The following is a 17663-nucleotide window of genomic DNA, read 5'->3' as shown; positions in this document are numbered from 1 at the left end:
CCCCTTCTGGATTCAGATACGTTCCCCTTCTGGATTCAGATACGTTCCCCTTCTGGATTCAGATACGGTCCCCTTCTGGGTTCAGATACGTTCCCCTTCTGGATTCAGATACTTCCCTGTGCTCGGATGATCACAGGACCAGAGGACCAGAAGGCGGTGTTTGCACTCTTCGTGAGAATTGGTTCCAATACCCGAGACAAGCTTAGTAAAGCGTAGAAAAGTGTTTGAATCCAAAACAATGACGTACTTGACCCAGGCCTGCTGCTGTTACTGTGGCACCCTAACACATTTCTGCCTCCACCGTACCTCAGCACTGACCTGTCAGTGCAGAGCCTCAACGTTCTGCTGTACCCTCAACACGTTTCTGTGTCTACAGCATCTCACACCACTCTGACTGCCACACCTCAACACCTCAACACTTTCCCTGCTCATCAGTACTCTGCTGTCGTTACAGAACCTCAACACACTGCAGAATTTCAACACACTGTTCTCACTACAGAACCTCAACACACTTATGTCGCTGCAGAATTTCAACACACTGTTCTCACTACAGAACCTCAACACAACTGTCTCGACAAAACCTGAGCACACTGATCAACAGAGCACCTGAACACAGTGCATTCACTACACCTTAACACAGTGCTGTCAGAGCCTCTTTTTTTCCTGTTATATTTTGTTGTGGCGGAATTTTGTCACAACCATTCGATCACGATTTTCATCTGCTAATCACTGGGAAATTTGCTTCGTCCAATTAGCACTGTGTTAAACGAGCAAACTAATTGTCAAAGAAAGCATCTTGAAGCAAGGTTGTCCAATGAGGTCCATACAGCCAGTCTGCTGAGATGGAGAATGGAGACGTATCCCTTCAGGGAATTCTGTCTGCCTGCCTGCTGGAACAGCCCGTGTAATTGGTGGACATTTTCAGTCAGAGGTCACAGCGGGGTCACAGGGGTCACTACACAGTACAGTGTAAATGCAGAGCCAGGTGTGATGGACAGGCCGCTCCGGGGGGAGGTCAGGGTCAGAGGTCATGCCGAACCCTCGGACACACCGGCCCTTTAAATCATACAGACCCCCAGGCAGAGGCGTCGTAAACAGGACCCCGTTCATTAAAGGGGTCAGAGTCAGAGTCAGCCCGCTTCTCATTTCATAACACATGAATATGGATCAAGCTGTACTTGTATGCCGGAAAACATAGGTGTGTAACAAGACCTGCAGCTGTAGCAGGGCTCAGACGTACAGCGAGCTGTCGGCACCTCTTCCCCTTTCAGAGTGAAGGGCCAGGAGCTCAGTTAGGGCTCTAAAGCCTGATTTATACTTCTGCGTACATCGTAGCCTACGCGTAGCCGCGGTCCCTGCACCGTAGGCTGTGACGCCTAGTTACATTTCTGGGGAGGTGCCCATCAGGCTACGCCGTAGCGTCTGTGTGGATTCGACGCAGAAGTATGAAAGTATGAATCAGGCTTAACTGGGGGAAGGTTGACATTGTTACAATGTACTTAAGTGCTCCCAAATAAGTTTAATGGGGCCAATAGTATATAGACCCAGCCTTGTCAGGTATACTGTAGCTTGTATATATTAAATATGTTTCCTTTTTCTTCATTGGTACACTTCCTACCACGGAACTTGTGGGATTTTATGTCTGTGAACCGGACCACTGCCTCTCTCTTCACTGGGTTGTGTGCTTCAGCACCAACGGTATCATATCGGATTTTACACAGTGGAAGTAGATTCCGGGGAGCAAAATCCTGCATGGTGTTCTTTCTTCCTGTGTTTACGTCAGCACTTCCCAACCCTGTTCCAGGAGTTCTACTGTCCTGTAGGTTTTCAATCCAACCCAATCCAACACCTTATTCTACTAATATTAGCAGCTCAACAAGATCTGTAGCTGTTGAATGAGGTGTGCTTTGTTAGGGTTGGAGTGAAAACATACAGGATGGTATATGTCCAGGAACAGGGTTGGGCAGCCCTGCTTTAGCTGTTAAATGTGGAATGGTTTGTTAGGTTTGTAGTGAAAACCTACTGGACAGTAGATCTCCAGGAACAGGGTTGGGCAGCCCTGCTCTAACTGATGAATGAGGTGTGCTTTGTTGGGGTTGCAGTGAAAACCTACTGGACAGTACACTCCAGGAACAGCGTTGGGCAGCCCTGCTCTAGCTGTTGAATGAGGTGGGCTTTGTTAGTGTTGGAGTGAAAACATACAGGATGGTAGATGTCCAGGAACAGGGTTGGGCAGCCCTGCTCTAGCTGTTGAATGAGGTGGGCTTTGTTAGTGTTGGAGTGAAAACCTACAGGATGGTAGATCTCCTGGAACAGGGCAGGGACCGATTGGTTTACCTCCTTTGCTCTGTATTCTTGTGACGCAGACACTGAGTCACAACACTGCTGAACTCTACCAGGGCCGCAGTGTCTGCAGGCATTCGCTTCAACCATGCGCTACACCACCTGATTTCACTAATAACCTGAACCAAGCAGGCAAAATAATTCATGAAATCAGGTGGTGTAGCGCATGGTCAGAGCAAATGCCTGCAGACACTGCGGTTCCGCCAGACCAGGAGTTGGAGTAGCACCGCTGTAAGGAATACAATGTAAGTGTGGTCTGTCTCCCAGGACCCAGCTGAAAGTGTGATAATAATGGCGGATGTGTTGTGTGATATCCCTAGCAGGCTTGCCTGAGCTCACCTTCCCGTACTGAAGTATAAACTGAGACACACAGAGAGGGGTTTTTAAGCGCACGCAGAACACACAGCAGGCCAGACACCTTAAATAAACACGGATCCGGCGGACCACCTGTGTGTCTGTGTGTGTGTTTATTTTCCCGTTATCCAGCGTAAGCACGATCTCTTAAATTCGACGTGTGCGATATTTCTGACGCGTTGTGTTGCTGGGGCAGGATCGAGCGTTACGGGAGCCGTCTACAGTGTAGCAGAGCCCAGTCAAACAGTACTCATTGATAATCAGTCAACCAACCCATAAATCAAGGAATCAGTTAAGCAACCAAGTCACTGAATTTCTGACTGAGTGACTGATTGTGCTGATTTAGTGATTGGTCGGTTGGTAATGTGACTGGCTGTTTGATTGACAGCTGACCTAGTGTCCAGTCGGTTTGGTGATTGGTTGACAGCTGATTTAGCATTCGGTCGGATGGTAATGTGACAGGCTGTTTGATTGACAGCTGATTTAGCATTCGGTCGGATGGTAATGTGACAGGCTGTTTGACTGACAGCTGATTTAGCGTTGTGACGGTTGGTGCTGTGACAGGCCGGCGATGTGACAAGCTATTTGATTGACAGCCGACCTGGCGTAGAGTCGGTCGGCGATGTAAACGGGGCTGTCCGATTGACAGCTCTCCACCTGAGGGACTACGATGACATCATCCCGGCGGTGGAGATCTACTCGCTGCTGGCCATCTGCTCGTCGGCGAACCGCGCCTTCGGCACCTGCTCCCGGGCCTTCATCAAGCTGGAGTCGCTGGAGTCCCTGAGCCCGGAGCAGAGGCAGCACTACGAGGACCTGGCCCTGGAGATCTTCACCAAGCACAGCCCCAAGGACAACAGGAAGTCCGAGCTGGACAGCGCGCCCGAGGGGTAACCGCGCCGCCTTCTGCTGGCCAGTCACGAGACTGCGTCCACATGACCGGGCGGGAGGGGGGGGGGGAGGGAGAGGGGAGAGTGTCTTTTACTCTGTAACTTACCACTCAGCTATAGGCGCTGCACTATTACAGCACTCTCAGCATTACGTGCTAATCAAAGAAGATATCGTCCAGGGGTCAGGCAGTAAAAGCCGTGCGTTTCTTTCACCCATAAACTCCAGCCAGCTGATTTTGCAGATTAGGCCCCCCCCCCCGACTTAAGGATTGTGTTAATTAGCAAATCCAGGTGATTGGAACAAAACAGTGAGGACGACTAGATTTTACACCTCGGCTAAAATGTCAGAAGGGAAAAATGGTCACTGGTTTTGTTGGTCTTCCCCCGAGGTCTGAAGGGCACTGAACTGATGCTCTGATGCTCTTGAAGCTGTCTCATGTAATTACAGTGGAGCGACACGTCCTCCCGCCACAGGCCCTTATTTCCTGCGGAAACAGCCGAGCGATTGCAGAGCCACTCCGGGGCTTCTGTCCGGTGGTTCTGAAGTGTCGGAGCTGCCCTTAACCGCGTAGCATCATTCCACACTTTCTGCAGCTCTCCTGGACCCACCGCTCATTATCAGGGCCCAGGAGTGGCTTTTGGGACAGGGTTTGTTGCAGTGTGAAAGACCTTTAGATGCCGATGTGTAGCGGGCCCTAATGTGGATGTAAAGATGTAAAGGAACAGGTCCGGTTCAGTAGAATGGCTCTGTACCCTCTCCTCGGTGTAGTGTGACTGAGTCTTGCTCTCCCCTCTCCCCCAGGGGCGAAGGCAAGCTGCCCACCTGCATCGTGACGGGACGCACCATCTCGGAGTACCAGTTCTGGATGTGCAACGTCTGCAAGCACTGCGCCATGGAGCAGGAGATCAGCAACCACCGCTACTGCCCGCTGTGCCACAGCTCCCTGACATAGGGCAACCGACCCCTAATGCCCTTTATACAGCAGCTCCCTGACATAGGGCAACCGACCCCTAATGCCCTTTTTACAGCAGCTCCCTGACATAGGGCAACCGACCCCTGATGCCCTTTATACAGCAGCTCCCTGACATAGGGCAACCGACCCCTGATGCCCTTTATACAGCAGCTCCCTGACATAGGGCAACCGACCCCTAATGCCCTTTATACAGCAGCTCCCTGACATAGGGCAACCAACCTCTAATGCCCACTATACAACAGCTCCCTGACATAGGGCAACCAACCCCTAATGCCCTTTATACAGCAGCTCCCTGACATAGGGCAACCGACCCCTAATGCCCTTCATACAGCAGCTCCCTGACATAGGGCAACCAACCTCTAATGCCCACTATACAACAGCTCCCTGACATAGGGCAACCAACCCCTAATGCCCTTTATACAGCAGCTCCCTGACATAGGGCAACCGACCCCTAATGCCCTTCATACAGCAGCTCCCTGACATAGGGCAACCGACCCCTAATGCCCTTTATACAGCAGCTCCCTGACATAGGGCAACCAACCCCTAATGCCCTTTATACAGCAGCTCCCTGACATAGGGCAACCGACCCCTAATGCCCTTTATACAGCAGCTCCCTGACATAGGGCAACCGACCCCTAATGCCCTTTATAGAGCAGCTCCCTGACATAGGGCAACCAACCCCTAATGCCCTTTATACAGCAGCTCCCTGACATAGGGCAACCAACCTCTAATACCCTTTATACAGCAGCTCCCTGACATAGGGCAACCAACCCCTAATGCCCTTTATACAGCAGCTCCCTGACATAGGGCAACCGACCCCTAATGCCCTTTATACAGCAGCTCCCTGACATAGGGCAACCAACCCCTAATGCCCTTTATAGAGCAGCTCCCTGACATAGGGCAACCAACCCCTAATGCCCTTTATACAGCAGCTCCCTGCCATAGGGCAACCAACCCCTAATGCCCTTTATACAGCAGCTCCCTGACATAGGGCAACCGACCCCTAATACCCACTGTACCACAACCCTGTAGCATAGGGCAACCGAGCTCTAAAGCCCACTGTACCACAACCCTATAGCATAGGGCAACCAAGCTCTAAAGCCCACTGTACCACAACCCTATAGCATAGGGCAACCAAGCTCTAAAGCCCACTGTACCAAAACCCTATAGCATAGGGCAACCAAGCTCTAAAGCCCACTGTACCACAACCCTATAGCATAGGGCAACCGAGCTCTAATACCCACTGTACCACAACCCTATAGCATAGAGCAACCAAACTTTAGACTGTAGGTGCATTGACTCGAATTAAACACTAAGACCTGCTGACATTGGGCTTCTCATAACGTGTAGCTTAGGGCCTTCTTTCAGGCTGTTGCCTGTGTTCTGCAAAATATCTTCTTAAAATACATTTTAAGTCTAATATTGCACAAGCGAGGTACCCAGTTGGTACAGAACATTTAATGTTGACTTTTCTGAACATATGAACTGTTTTTTTTTTCTATTACAGACATTTCATATCATGTGAATTTTATACTGTAGCTATACTGAATTATTTGATATTTTATTCTTATATGTTATAGTAAACAGAGTTAGGGCCCCTTTGGTGTAAAGACATGTTCACCTTACCTCACAGAAATATGGACCAGAGTTTTTTTTTATTGGTACGATGGAGGCCCATGGCCAGATACTAACCAAGGATGAACATGTTTTAAAAAGTACGAAGATCTATATACGTTTTTATGTATGAAAGATACGTCATCTTCCATTGGAAAATTCCTTTTGCTTTTTCATTTCTCCCTGTGTAATTCCATAACTTTGTAAATGTGTAATAAATTATATACGAGCAGAATATTACTGGCCATTGTGTGTGTTGTTTTGAGGGAAATTATGGAATATGAAAGGGAAAGATATCACATCAAATATTATGACTGGTTACTACTACTGAGTTGCTATTGCTACTGTATGTGTAATACGACTGCCTCTCTGCCCAATATCTTGCCCAATACTGCCACCTAACGGAATAAAGAGAGAAATACAATTGCGTTTTCTAAGAGCCGCACACAACTTTTGATACGATGAAAAAGAAGAATGAGGTCCTTGGTTCGATTCCTGTCTGGCCAGATCCTCTCTGAATGACCTTCATGTCAGGTTAGGTGTGCCCCTGCCCCTGCCGTTGCCCTTGACCAAGGCACTGGCCTCAGAACTGGAGTTGGTCTCTGGGCGCTGCACTGTGGCTGCCCACTACTCCTAAGTAACTAGGATTTGTCAAGTGCAGAGGGCAAATTACCCCTCGCGGTTCAATAAAGTCTTAATCTTAATCAATATATGGAATTGATAATAGTTTTAGCAAGACAAAGTAGAAGTGTCCATGGAAATGTGTCCTACACAAGCTTCAATGATATGTTTGCATGCTTCAGCTGCTGAAATTTGCGTACTTTTTTAAATTTATTTTTAAATACGACCCAAAATACTACCTATATTCTGATTTCTCTAGCGCCCATATGATATTTTATTCCCGCAAAACCGCAGAAATGTCCACCCTGGCCGACCGCAGGTAAGTGCACTTCCATTATATGTCCAGCAGATGTCGCCAGAGGTTTTACACAATGCACCTCGATGAGACAGCTTGACCGTTCCCCGCGTGGACATACTATATTGTGTTACTTTATTTATTATTTATACATTCCTTAGATACTTATTTGTAGATGTCATAGGCGTACTCAGCAGGGTTTTTTTTTTATTATGTAATTATTCTAAACTATCGTGCTCAATAGCACAACAGCAGGGCACAGTCACTATTGTGGGTTTATAGATCAACCCAACAAAAGCATTTGTTGGGTTGATCTATAAACCCACAATAGGCCACACAATTGCAAGTGTGCGGCGCTGAAGAAGGAGTAACCTAATATTTAGCGATAAATATTTAAGTGTAATAACCACGGTGAATGCTATGACCTTCTTCTCCCCCTCCCCCTTCTTTATTATTATTATTATTATTATTATTATTATTAGTAGTAGTAGTAGTAGTAGGCATAGTCTGTTTGCGTCATAACATGCCGCCTTTCAATTCATTTTAAATATTAACAGAACAGCTGAGGTCTAGTTTCATAATTTGGAACCATAAAGACGACTTACCATAAAGACGCTTTCTCAAAAAGATCAACAGGCCTTCATTCAGTCAAACGCTAGAGGGCGCTTAATCATATCCAAAGAGTGGGGTTACCGTAAGCAATAAATACCCCCACCGCGCAAAGTAATTACATAGAATAGTAAAGAGCAGATGCACTGCCCCCTAGGATGCACTGAACACGGGTTTATTTTTATTAGCTACATTTTATTTTATTCGGGGTTCAGTGTAAATGTTAATGAATACTATATCTCTAATATTAAATAGCCTTGCGCTATTGCCTTTGCTTTGAGTAACGCAGTGCGATTTCTGATAAGATATGGCGAATAATAAAATTGTATTACGTGGGACGCTTTAAGGAAAATTCATTTTACAGGTTTTCCCAATCACACTAAGGTCATTATCTCCCCCTACGGATTACTGGCGCTTTGGTGATTCTGCTGACCCCCCGCGGGAGCATCGTTAATTTCCAGCGAGAAGTTGTGCCCTTTTTACTCTCCATAAACACTCACGCCCAATAGAATCAGAGAGCGTTCCTACAGACCCAGAGGAACAGGAGAGAGAGCACGCAAGCCTATGACCATGGACCACTGACGCAAGGAGACCGCCAGCGGGCAGTCGGGCAGGCAGACCGTTGCAGCCAGACTCAGTCCGTGGGAGCATCCTCACTCAACAGTATGCAGTGGGACAGGGATATGCCGTACCGGGTCTGACGCTTCGCGTTAGTTCTATCGAATAAGTTTGTGAAGATGGGACGCTTCGTCTCCCCAGTTTTATTTAGTAGAAAGAAGGACTCAAACAGAAACAGGTAAGCTACAATGTGTTTAGTTATTGGCGTTTTGCGGAATTTGATCGGTTCAAATCTTTCTGTTTTCTACTGTTGCCAACAGAAACGCTTTTGGCTCTTTCTTGTATCTTGATGTTCGATACAGATCAGTTTGCTTTAAGAATGGCAACCGCCGATGCTGGGAATGTGCATTGTTATGCTACAGGTTTCTTAAAGGTTGCTAAAACTATAATAATGGGCTATTATATGCTATAAGCCCATATATTGCAGGCTATACGCCTATAATAAAAGTTTATTATTTGTTGTGCCTCCCAATAAGTCCATGCATTTTAAATTTTACAACATCACTGGGGCAGAGCAGGCGTACAGCAGCACACGATTTTATTATGTGAATGTGAATTTTCTTCGATGTTTGTGCAGTTGTAGTGACGGTAGTATTTAGAGCAAATTATTGAAAAAAAAAAAAAAATTACCCGACGCTGCCACGCGTGTATGCACTTTGTATATATATTCAATGATCAAAGCAGCCAGAGAGCAGGGGACTGTTTATTTAAACTGAGTAACTACAGTTAGTAGTTCAGTTTGCGGAACTGAATGCTTCCGGTGCTCGTTAAAGTCTGCACAGAACAACCAACAACGTATTTTAGAAAAGGCACTGTGTAATTATTGTATTGGCTCGACCCGAGTCTTCCCGCCGTCAGTTGTGTATTGATTTAAAACAAAACGCTGGCTTTTAAAACTAATTGCGTCAGACTGCAGACTGCTCTAAATTGTGCCCCGGCAAAGTCCACTCAAAGAAGGTGGAAGGTTCCTTCTTCACATAATCAATAACACCACATTAGTTTTTATTCCATGTCAAGTCTTAATATTCTAATATTTATTGTTCAGGACAGTATGTCACTTATCTGTAGGCAGCAATTATGAATATTTTACAATGCAGTGAAGGCATTTTGTTGCTGAGAAGAAAAAAAAAATCTGGCTTGTCGTAATTGGGTATAAAACCCCATTGAACTTATGACTTGATCTGCCCGGCTTTTCCATAGCGCTGAAGGGAGACTTACCCAAGCTCAGAGGGCTGATTAAGATGTCATCGTATCTGAGGCAGCGGCGCTGCATTAAATTAGCGATCCCGAGCCTGAGCGCGGCCGGCGTTCGCAGAGTCAGGGGAAACCCTGCAGGGGTAGTGCCTCCGGGCTGTGGGAGCTGAGAGCAGGGAAGGCAAACGGGTGAAAAATGTTTCCGTCTCCTAGGTGATGGGGCCTTGAGCGTGGGCTGGTCCTGAGGTGGCAGAGAGCCCCCCTTCGCCATGGTGTACGGGGAGATCCTCCACAGCCGGGCGGCGGAGGGCGGGGGCTTCCTCAACCTGAACGTGGGGGGGTTCAAGCAGAAGGTGGAGCACAGCACCTTGCTCCGCTTCCCGCAGACGCGCCTGGGCCGCCTGCTGGGCTGCCGGTCGGAGGAGGCCATCCTGGAGCTGTGCGACGACTACAGCGTGGCGGAGCAGGAGTACTACTTCGACCGCAACCCGCGCTTCTTCCGCTACGTCCTCAACTTCTACCACACGGGCCGCATCCACCTGATGGAGGAGCTGTGCATCATCTCCTTCAGCCAGGAGATCGAGTACTGGGGCATCCGGGAGATGTACCTGGACTCGTGCTGCAGCAACAAGTTCCAGGAGCAGCGGGAGTTCGCCGAGGACCGCGACTGGGACCGGCGGAGCGACGAGCAGCAGCCGCCCAGCTTCGACTCCTCCATCGAGGAGCTCTCGGCCCTGGACAAGGACATGGAGAAGTTCGAGGGCACGTGGTGCGCGGAGGCGCGGAAGAGCGTCTGGCTGCGGATGGAGAACCCCGGGTACTCGCTGTCGGCCAAGCTGCTGGCGGTGGCGTCGCTGGCGGTGGTGCTGACCTCCATCGTGGCCATGTGCGTGCACAGCATGCCCGAGTTCCAGCGCGTGGACGCCAACGAGAAGGAGGTGGAGGACCCCGTGCTGGCCGTCTTCGAGACCATCTGCGTGGCGTGCTTCTCCGCCGAGTTCGCCATCCGCCTCACCGTCACGCCCTGCGTGCGCAAGTTCCTGTCCAACCCGCTCAACGTCATCGACTTCGTGTCCATCGTGCCCTTCTACGCCACGCTGGCCTTCGAGACCATGGACGAGGAGAACGAGGACCTGGAGAACGTGGGGAAGGTGGTGCAGATCCTGCGGCTCATGCGCATCTTCCGCATCCTGAAGCTGGCCCGGCACTCGGTGGGCCTGCGCTCCCTGGGCGCCACGCTCCGGCACAGCTACCACGAGGTGGGCCTGCTCGTCCTCTTCCTCTCCGTGGGCATCTCCATCTTCTCCGTGCTCATCTACTTCGTGGAGAAGGAGGAGGAGGAGTCCGAGCTGCAGACCATCCCCGTGGGCTGGTGGTGGGCGACCATCAGCATGACCACGGTGGGGTACGGGGACACGTACCCCGTCACGCTGGCGGGCAAGCTCATCGGGACCCTGTGCATCATCTGCGGCCTCCTGGTGGTGGCCCTGCCCATCACCATCATCTTCAACAAGTTCTCCAAGTACTACCAGCGGCACAAGGCCATGGACGCGGACCAGTGCAACAACGACATGGACGGGCAGGACCCCGAGCTGCCGTACTTCAACGTGCGCGACCTGTACGCGCACCAGATGCACTCCTTCATCGCCAGCCTGTCGACGGGGAGCAGCCGCGACAGCGCCGGCGGGGACGACGACACGGACGCCTCCAGCATCCGGGACGCGGAGGCCGCGGACGACGGACGCGCGCCCGGGCCGCTGGGCGGGAGGCAGGGGTGAGCCCCGCCCGTCTGGGGGGGCATCCGGCCGTGACGCAAACCGGCTCAACCCCCCAAAGCACTTTGCAGTTCTCAGGGCTAGGCTATCGATTCCACCCGCCTCTCTTAACGCCGTCCTTTGCCGAGCGTTAGCCACGGCTAAGCCCCCCCCCGCGGTGCACACACGCAGAGTTTATCAACTGAAATCTCAGCATTATATTTGATTTTTTTCAAACATTTAGGAGGGTTTGACGACCGAGCTCCATTTTGTGCCCGTGTCCCTGCGTGAGAAGAGGCGGAGGAGAACGAACCGCTTCCAAAAAAACGTTGCGGACGAAAACAAGTGGATTAATTATTCATTTTGTGGAAAGCAATTAAGTATTTATGGTAGTGCCTGGGTGAAAAAGCTCTGAAAGTATTTTATGATATTGAAACCTATAGAAAATGTTTGAATTGACGAAATGGCATGTGATCACTGGCCTTGCTCCTGACTCCCCCACGTTGGGGAGGGATGAATGCATGCACAGTCCCAGGACCTGGGCGTGGCACGGACATTACCATCCAATAAAGCTATGATCTAAAACAGCTATGCATTCTCCTTACTCATTATTAAGTCAATAGTAACATGCTTATATTTTTGTATTTATTTCTTACAGAACGTGTATGTATCATAAATTTGTTAGATACGCTATTTTTTGTATAATTTAAATAATATCTGACTTTTTTTTTTGCCATTTTTAGAGTTTTATCAGCAGGATGTGTTCATTGTATTCACAAAGTTTTGTCATATTTATTTGGCTGCCGTATATCTTGCTGGTCATTCAGCGACCTTCCTTTATTGTTTGAACAGAATTTTACAGAAGAGAAATGTACCCCTTGTAGTATATGTTGAATACAGAGTTCCAACTGTATTCTATAGATCTAACTATTTCCCAAGGTTCACAGTAAAAATCAAGCTTATACGACTATGTGTCAAATGTTTCTTATTTTAGTGGATACCACATCCTATGCATATTCTTTCATAAGAGCTATTTAACCATCAAATGCACAAATTATATCAATAATGTGAATAAAACCACTTACTGAATCGGTGGTGACATGGTTTTACAAGCTACTTATGAACCAGTTATAAACCTTGTATAAAGGGCGGTTCATAGAAAGTATTAACATTTGCTCATAAAACAGTTACACAGTTAATATGAAGGGTTGTTCCTAGAAAGTGTTAACCTTTGCTTATAAAACAGTTACGGATTTCTTATAATGGTTGGTTCATAGAAAGTGTTAACCTTTGCTTATAACACAGTTACACACCTCTTATAATGGTTGGCTCATAGAAAGTGTTAACCTTTGCTTATAAAACACTTACAGAGCTCTAAAGGGCTGTTCATAGAGTGTAAAGTGTAGCTTTAATTTATTGATGAATAAGAACATGCCACCCTACTCCTCTTTATAGGGAAGTAAAGCCATATTCCACCTCTGTAAACTGTAGGCTGCTTAAATTATGTCTGAAACTGCATGTCTCCGAACATTGTGTGTCCTTGTTGATGACTTGCAGTGGGTGTAATGTATAGAATGCGAACACAAATCCCATTTGAAGGACAACGCCGTATTCCTGTTAGAGTAAGACGTAAAGGAAAGGCGTCACATATGTGGTGTGAGGTGAGACTCTTTGGTTTCCGTTTGGGCGAGAAAAACGGCAGAGCTTTGAGCTGCTGTCTTGCAGTCTATAGAGTGTCACCAGCGTCTCCTCAACGGTCTTGATAACAGTGTGCTGGATTTGTCTGGATTTAGAAGAGCTCACCTCTTTTGTATCATATCACCAGTCCTACAAGATGAATATGGCAGCCAGGTGTTCGAAAAATTGTACTTCATCACCAAAATCGGTTTTTATTTTGATTTAAATGGGTTACAATTTTATTACGTTGTTTATTTTGTCACTGTAACCACTGATTTGTACTGCAATTAACTTTTTGTCAGTTTGAATAATTTGTTTTCACATAATCATACTTCTGTTCAGATGTGGAAATAAACAAAATGCAATTGATGGTACTTAGTATCGCATATGATTATGTTATGGTTTATGATTTGGTATTATGTTATATTTAGTTCCACTATATCATCTCTTCTCTCCCCCGTATCATTTTATTGTTCCTGGACAGGCTGAAATGTGTGTAGACTCGCACTATACGACCGGTGCTATTAGGAGGAAAGTGTTTCCACTGACACATTAAAGATGAATGGTTGTACAGTCTCTATGGCGAGCATCGCTGTGCTGAATGGCCCATTCTCACCGTCATGTTACGTCACGTTACGTCACGTTACGTTATGTTATGTGATGTTACGGTGTACACGTCGGCAGTAGCAGATTAAGAGGTGGACGTGAGTTTACAGTACTGTGCAGAAGTCTTAGGCACCCTAAACTTTATTATATATATATATGTTTATTTTTTTGTGTGCGTTAGTATAAAAGAACACATTTGAGATTTCCAAATATTCATTTTCCAAAAGATTTTATTTTACAGAGACATTTTTGTATTTGACATGTTACTGTAAGCATTTGACTACTTTTTATCTTGCTCAAGGCTGTCTGAGATCAGAAGCAACAAGCCTAGCAAAGTCTGCAGTTCTCCAACATGCATGGCCTGCAGGACAGCATTGGCTATCTCAGAGAAGCGATGCAGTTTTAACGGCGAAGGGTTGTCACAAAAAAATACTGATTTGATTCCGTTTTTAACTATTCTGCCAAATTACAAAAATGTAATGTAAAATGTATAGTACGTTAATTTAGGACCTTTCATTGAATTCTTTTTGAAAGAATCCTATCTGTACAGAATGTTATACAGGTGCCTGAGACTTTTGCGCAGTTCTCTGTATTCATAAGGAAGTGGCGAAAAACAAGAAGCCGGGTGATTTCGTCCCCCTCCCAGGTGTGTGCTCGGCCTCATCGATTTCGCGAGCGCTGTGGCGCTTTTTTTCCGGCTGGCGGACGAGGGGCTACGTGGGCTGTGTGATGTCGCCTCTCGTCCGCCGGCAAAGCGCAGCTAGTAGCGCAAACGCGACCGGACCGCTAAATAGCTACGGCGCTGTCTGCGGTCGCGTTTGCGCTATTAGCTGCGCTTTGCTCACTGCTGCAGGCATTAAACTGACATTATGATGGAGTGGCTGTGACCCGGTGCGCTCCTGCTCTGGAGCGGGGGCCGGCGGTCGCCGGAACCGCGGTCCTCCAGGGCTGGGAACTGCGGCTTTTCTGGGCCGAGGCGGGAGTCGGGTGCGAGGACGGTCTGGCCAAATCAGAGGCGCCGGTTGTTCAGTTAATTACGAGGGAGAATGGAACACCACGGCCGGATTTGGATTCGAGGGACACGTTTCGGTATCCACGCAACAGGCTGTACAGTTTTGAAGAAGGGGTCTCAAACTCCAGTCTTGGGTGGCCACCGTCTCTGCTGGTTTTTATGGTCTCCTGGTCCTGGTCAGCAGCCAAATTAGGCGCTGGAAGCGCGGTGTGCAGACTCTTAATGACGTTGTGTGAGCCTTGCTTTTTAGCCAGGGGTCTATGAGTCCTGCCAGTCACTGGATCGAGGTGTGCAGACTCTTAACGACTCAATGTTGAATGACTCATAATGCCTTGCTGTTTAGGTTCAACCAGCAGCCACATTAGACCCTGGAAGCACGGTGTGCAGACTCTTAATGACTTAACGCGGGCCTTGCTCTTTAGGTAGGGGTCTCTGAGTCCTGACAGGCACTCGAGGCACCCCAGGTTTTTTTTTCCCCCTCCCAAGATGGCTGCTGTTTTATTGATGACTCCTTATGAAAGAGCACTATGTCCAGTGCTTGTGAGCAGCAGACTCTGCTGGAAGCTCTCCCCCTAACCCTCCATGTTAAGGAGTGCCCACTGAAAGTCATCAATATTCAGTTATGTCTTTATTGGCAGGGGCAGGGAGTTAGGCAGTCGAAGATTTTTGGCTGCGCAGTACGCGTTTGATGAAAGATATCACAAAGCCATCATTAGAAATGGGCAAATGATCCTCAGAGACCCTGTCAATGATGGAGAGATCTCAATAGAGAGAGAAATGGAGGAGGGGTGGAAAGATTTCATATTTATTGCTCTTTACTCTGCTTTCAAATCAAATGGCCATGAAAACAAAAATTCATCCAGTGTCAACAATGTGAAAAACCAAGAGAGAGAGAGAGAGAGAGGAAGAGAGAGAAAAAACAGTGAGAGAAAAACAGACAGCGAGTGTGTGTGGGTGTGTTTTAATATTTATTGCCCATTATCCGGCTTCCAAATGAAATTAACATGTTGAGGAAATAGCCTGGATTTACAGAGGAATGTGCGCTATCAAATTGAATCGTGTTTTTCAGAGAAATGCATCCATTTTTCAGCAGCAGGGAAAGAGGTAGATGAAGTTGGGGGGGGGGGGGGGCGTTGTTCTGCCGCGGGGGGCTGCTGGTTTAATGGTGCGGGAGGAGACACGTACCTGGCATTTAGCTCTCTGCGCTTCCGGTTCAGCGGCGCCTGGACGCTCTTTTCTCCCCTCTCTCTGCCTCGTTGCTCAGATCCGCGGCGGCGCTTCGTAACGCTTAACTCCGCTCTCCGGCAGATCGTTAGTGTGACATTAGTTCTGGGCGAGGGGCCGCGGCGGGACGGTTGTTTGCCGTCCGGTTCGGCCGAGTGAGGGGCCCTCGCTAGGCCACGCCGAAGAGCCGTAACGCGCTGCTTTTTACTGGGTGTCAAGTGCTGCCCCCGGCTCTTTCGGCGCGAATGGGTCCCGAGTCGATTCGGCCCGTCCCTGAGTGTGACAGCCGCCCCGTCGCAGGAAAACAAAAATACGGTTTTCTTTAATCGCTTAATTCTTCAATCTGCCAGCGAGACTGACAGGCCGTTTATGGTATTATTGACATTATTTTACCACAGCTGAGAACTGGGAAGAAGTCAAGTCTTTTTGGTCAAAAAAACACTTTTTTATTTTTATTTAGACAGAGGTGGCAATCACAGGCCAAAAAAGGGAATATTGTCAAAATATGACATCACGCTGGTTGCATTTGACATCGTATGGGGATATTAAATCAATGTACAACTTATTAATATGCTAATGCGCTAATGCTAATGTGCTAATGCGCCCAACATGTTTTTGATGACACTGTTTTAACACTTGAATATTCTCCCATCCTCTAGCCTCTGCCGTCTGTGATATGCAGACAGGGTTGCGATGATTTAGTCCTTTTTGCGTCCCAGTTACTCGACGGACCGTCCTGACAGAAAATCGCTTCGCGTCAGATTTGCAAAGATCACTCACAGGTTCTTTGGCTTCGTGCCTCCGCAGAAACGGATGTATTTTGGACCTCATGATGAGCTCCATCGCTGGCTAATGTTCGGTGAAGTTGGCCAACCTTGGTGCTGTGAGGGGAAAGAATAGCTCTCGCCTCGTCACGCAGCGTCAGTGCCAAGGTCAGCCGCAGACGGCGGGATGATTCACAAAGTGGAGAATAGATGCGATGATCTGGCGAAGCTCTTCGCAGCCCGGTGACCGCGGTCACATGGTGCAGTGCGATGCTGGCAACGATGACCTCTTTCCAAATGTGGAGTGGATGTAACAACATGGGCAGGTCGCCCAGTGGCAGCCAAAGCCCTTTGTTCTATACGCTAAAGCAGGGGTGTCAAACTGAGTTCCCAGGGGGCCGCAGTGTCTCGCTAGTTTTTGTGGTTTCCTTTCAATCAGCTGTCAATTAAGGCCTCGAGAACAAGGTGTGTTGATTCTTTAGCCAATCAATGACTTTAACCTGAAAACCAGCTGACACTGCGGCCCTCCGGGACTGGAGTTTGACACCTGTGCGCTAAAGCAACCCTCTTTCACCGATAAAGTGGCCAATTTATTATGTCAAGGCACGGATTGAACGAGGTGCTGCACACATTCGTTAGGGATTTTGGTCTCTCATGCGGACTCGACACACACACACACTGAAACATCTGATGATGACAGCTGCTTTTCCCCTGCGTCTTAGCCTAAAAGTGAAGCTCACAAAGACAAGAGTCCGAGCAAGAAGGCTCACATGCGCCCGATTAACCTCAAGATAGAGTGGGAGCCCGATCAACCCAACTAGTAGGTGGCGCTAGAGAGCAATACAACATGATCGCTGTCCGACTGAGCCCTCCGTAACCTTAAAGGTACAATTAGTCATTTCAGACTTCTAACGGTCAAGAGAAGAATTGCAGCAACAAACATCCTCAAACCACAACACTGCATATCCCTCCCCCTTCTCTGTGAACATTGAACCCCCCCCTCCACGCAATTGCCTATGGCAATTAGAACCTATTTTCAATCAATGAGCTTGAACTATTACACAGCTATACAATGTTTTGGTATAGAGTTTTGGTCCGTCAACTGTATATTTTT

The 17663-nt window shown here is 48.0% G+C and overlaps 2 protein-coding genes across 7 annotated transcripts in view; both read left to right on the top strand.

The window, feature by feature from the left end:
• wdr35 (WD repeat domain 35) overlaps positions 1–4729 on the top strand; it is a 33136-nt gene extending 28407 nt beyond the window's left edge. For 5 of the 6 annotated variants that reach the window (XM_061247957.1, XM_061247942.1, XM_061247973.1 and 2 more), the window contains 2 exons: positions 3347–3587; positions 4390–4729. In XM_061247957.1, coding sequence (XP_061103941.1) covers positions 3347–3587; positions 4390–4540 — 392 coding nt within the window. In that variant the 3' untranslated portion in view covers positions 4541–4729. The remainder of the gene's footprint in view (positions 1–3346; positions 3588–4389) is intronic. The other variant, XM_061247964.1, reaches the window with a different exon arrangement.
• A 5052-nt stretch (positions 4730–9781) lies between these two features.
• Positions 9782–15944, top strand: kcns3a (potassium voltage-gated channel, delayed-rectifier, subfamily S, member 3a). Its single transcript, XM_061259028.1, has 3 exons — positions 9782–11286; positions 14460–14536; positions 15826–15944. The coding sequence occupies exons 1-3, from the start codon at positions 9782–9784 to the stop codon at positions 15942–15944; spliced, it is 1701 nt and encodes a 566-aa protein (XP_061115012.1).
• Positions 15945–17663: the final 1719 nt, after the last annotated feature.

The sequence above is a fragment of the Conger conger genome, chromosome 1, assembly GCF_963514075.1.
Source record: "Conger conger chromosome 1, fConCon1.1, whole genome shotgun sequence".
In the NCBI taxonomy this organism is placed as follows: Eukaryota; Metazoa; Chordata; class Actinopteri; order Anguilliformes; family Congridae; genus Conger; species Conger conger.
This window is presented reverse-complemented; position numbering and strand designations above follow the sequence as displayed.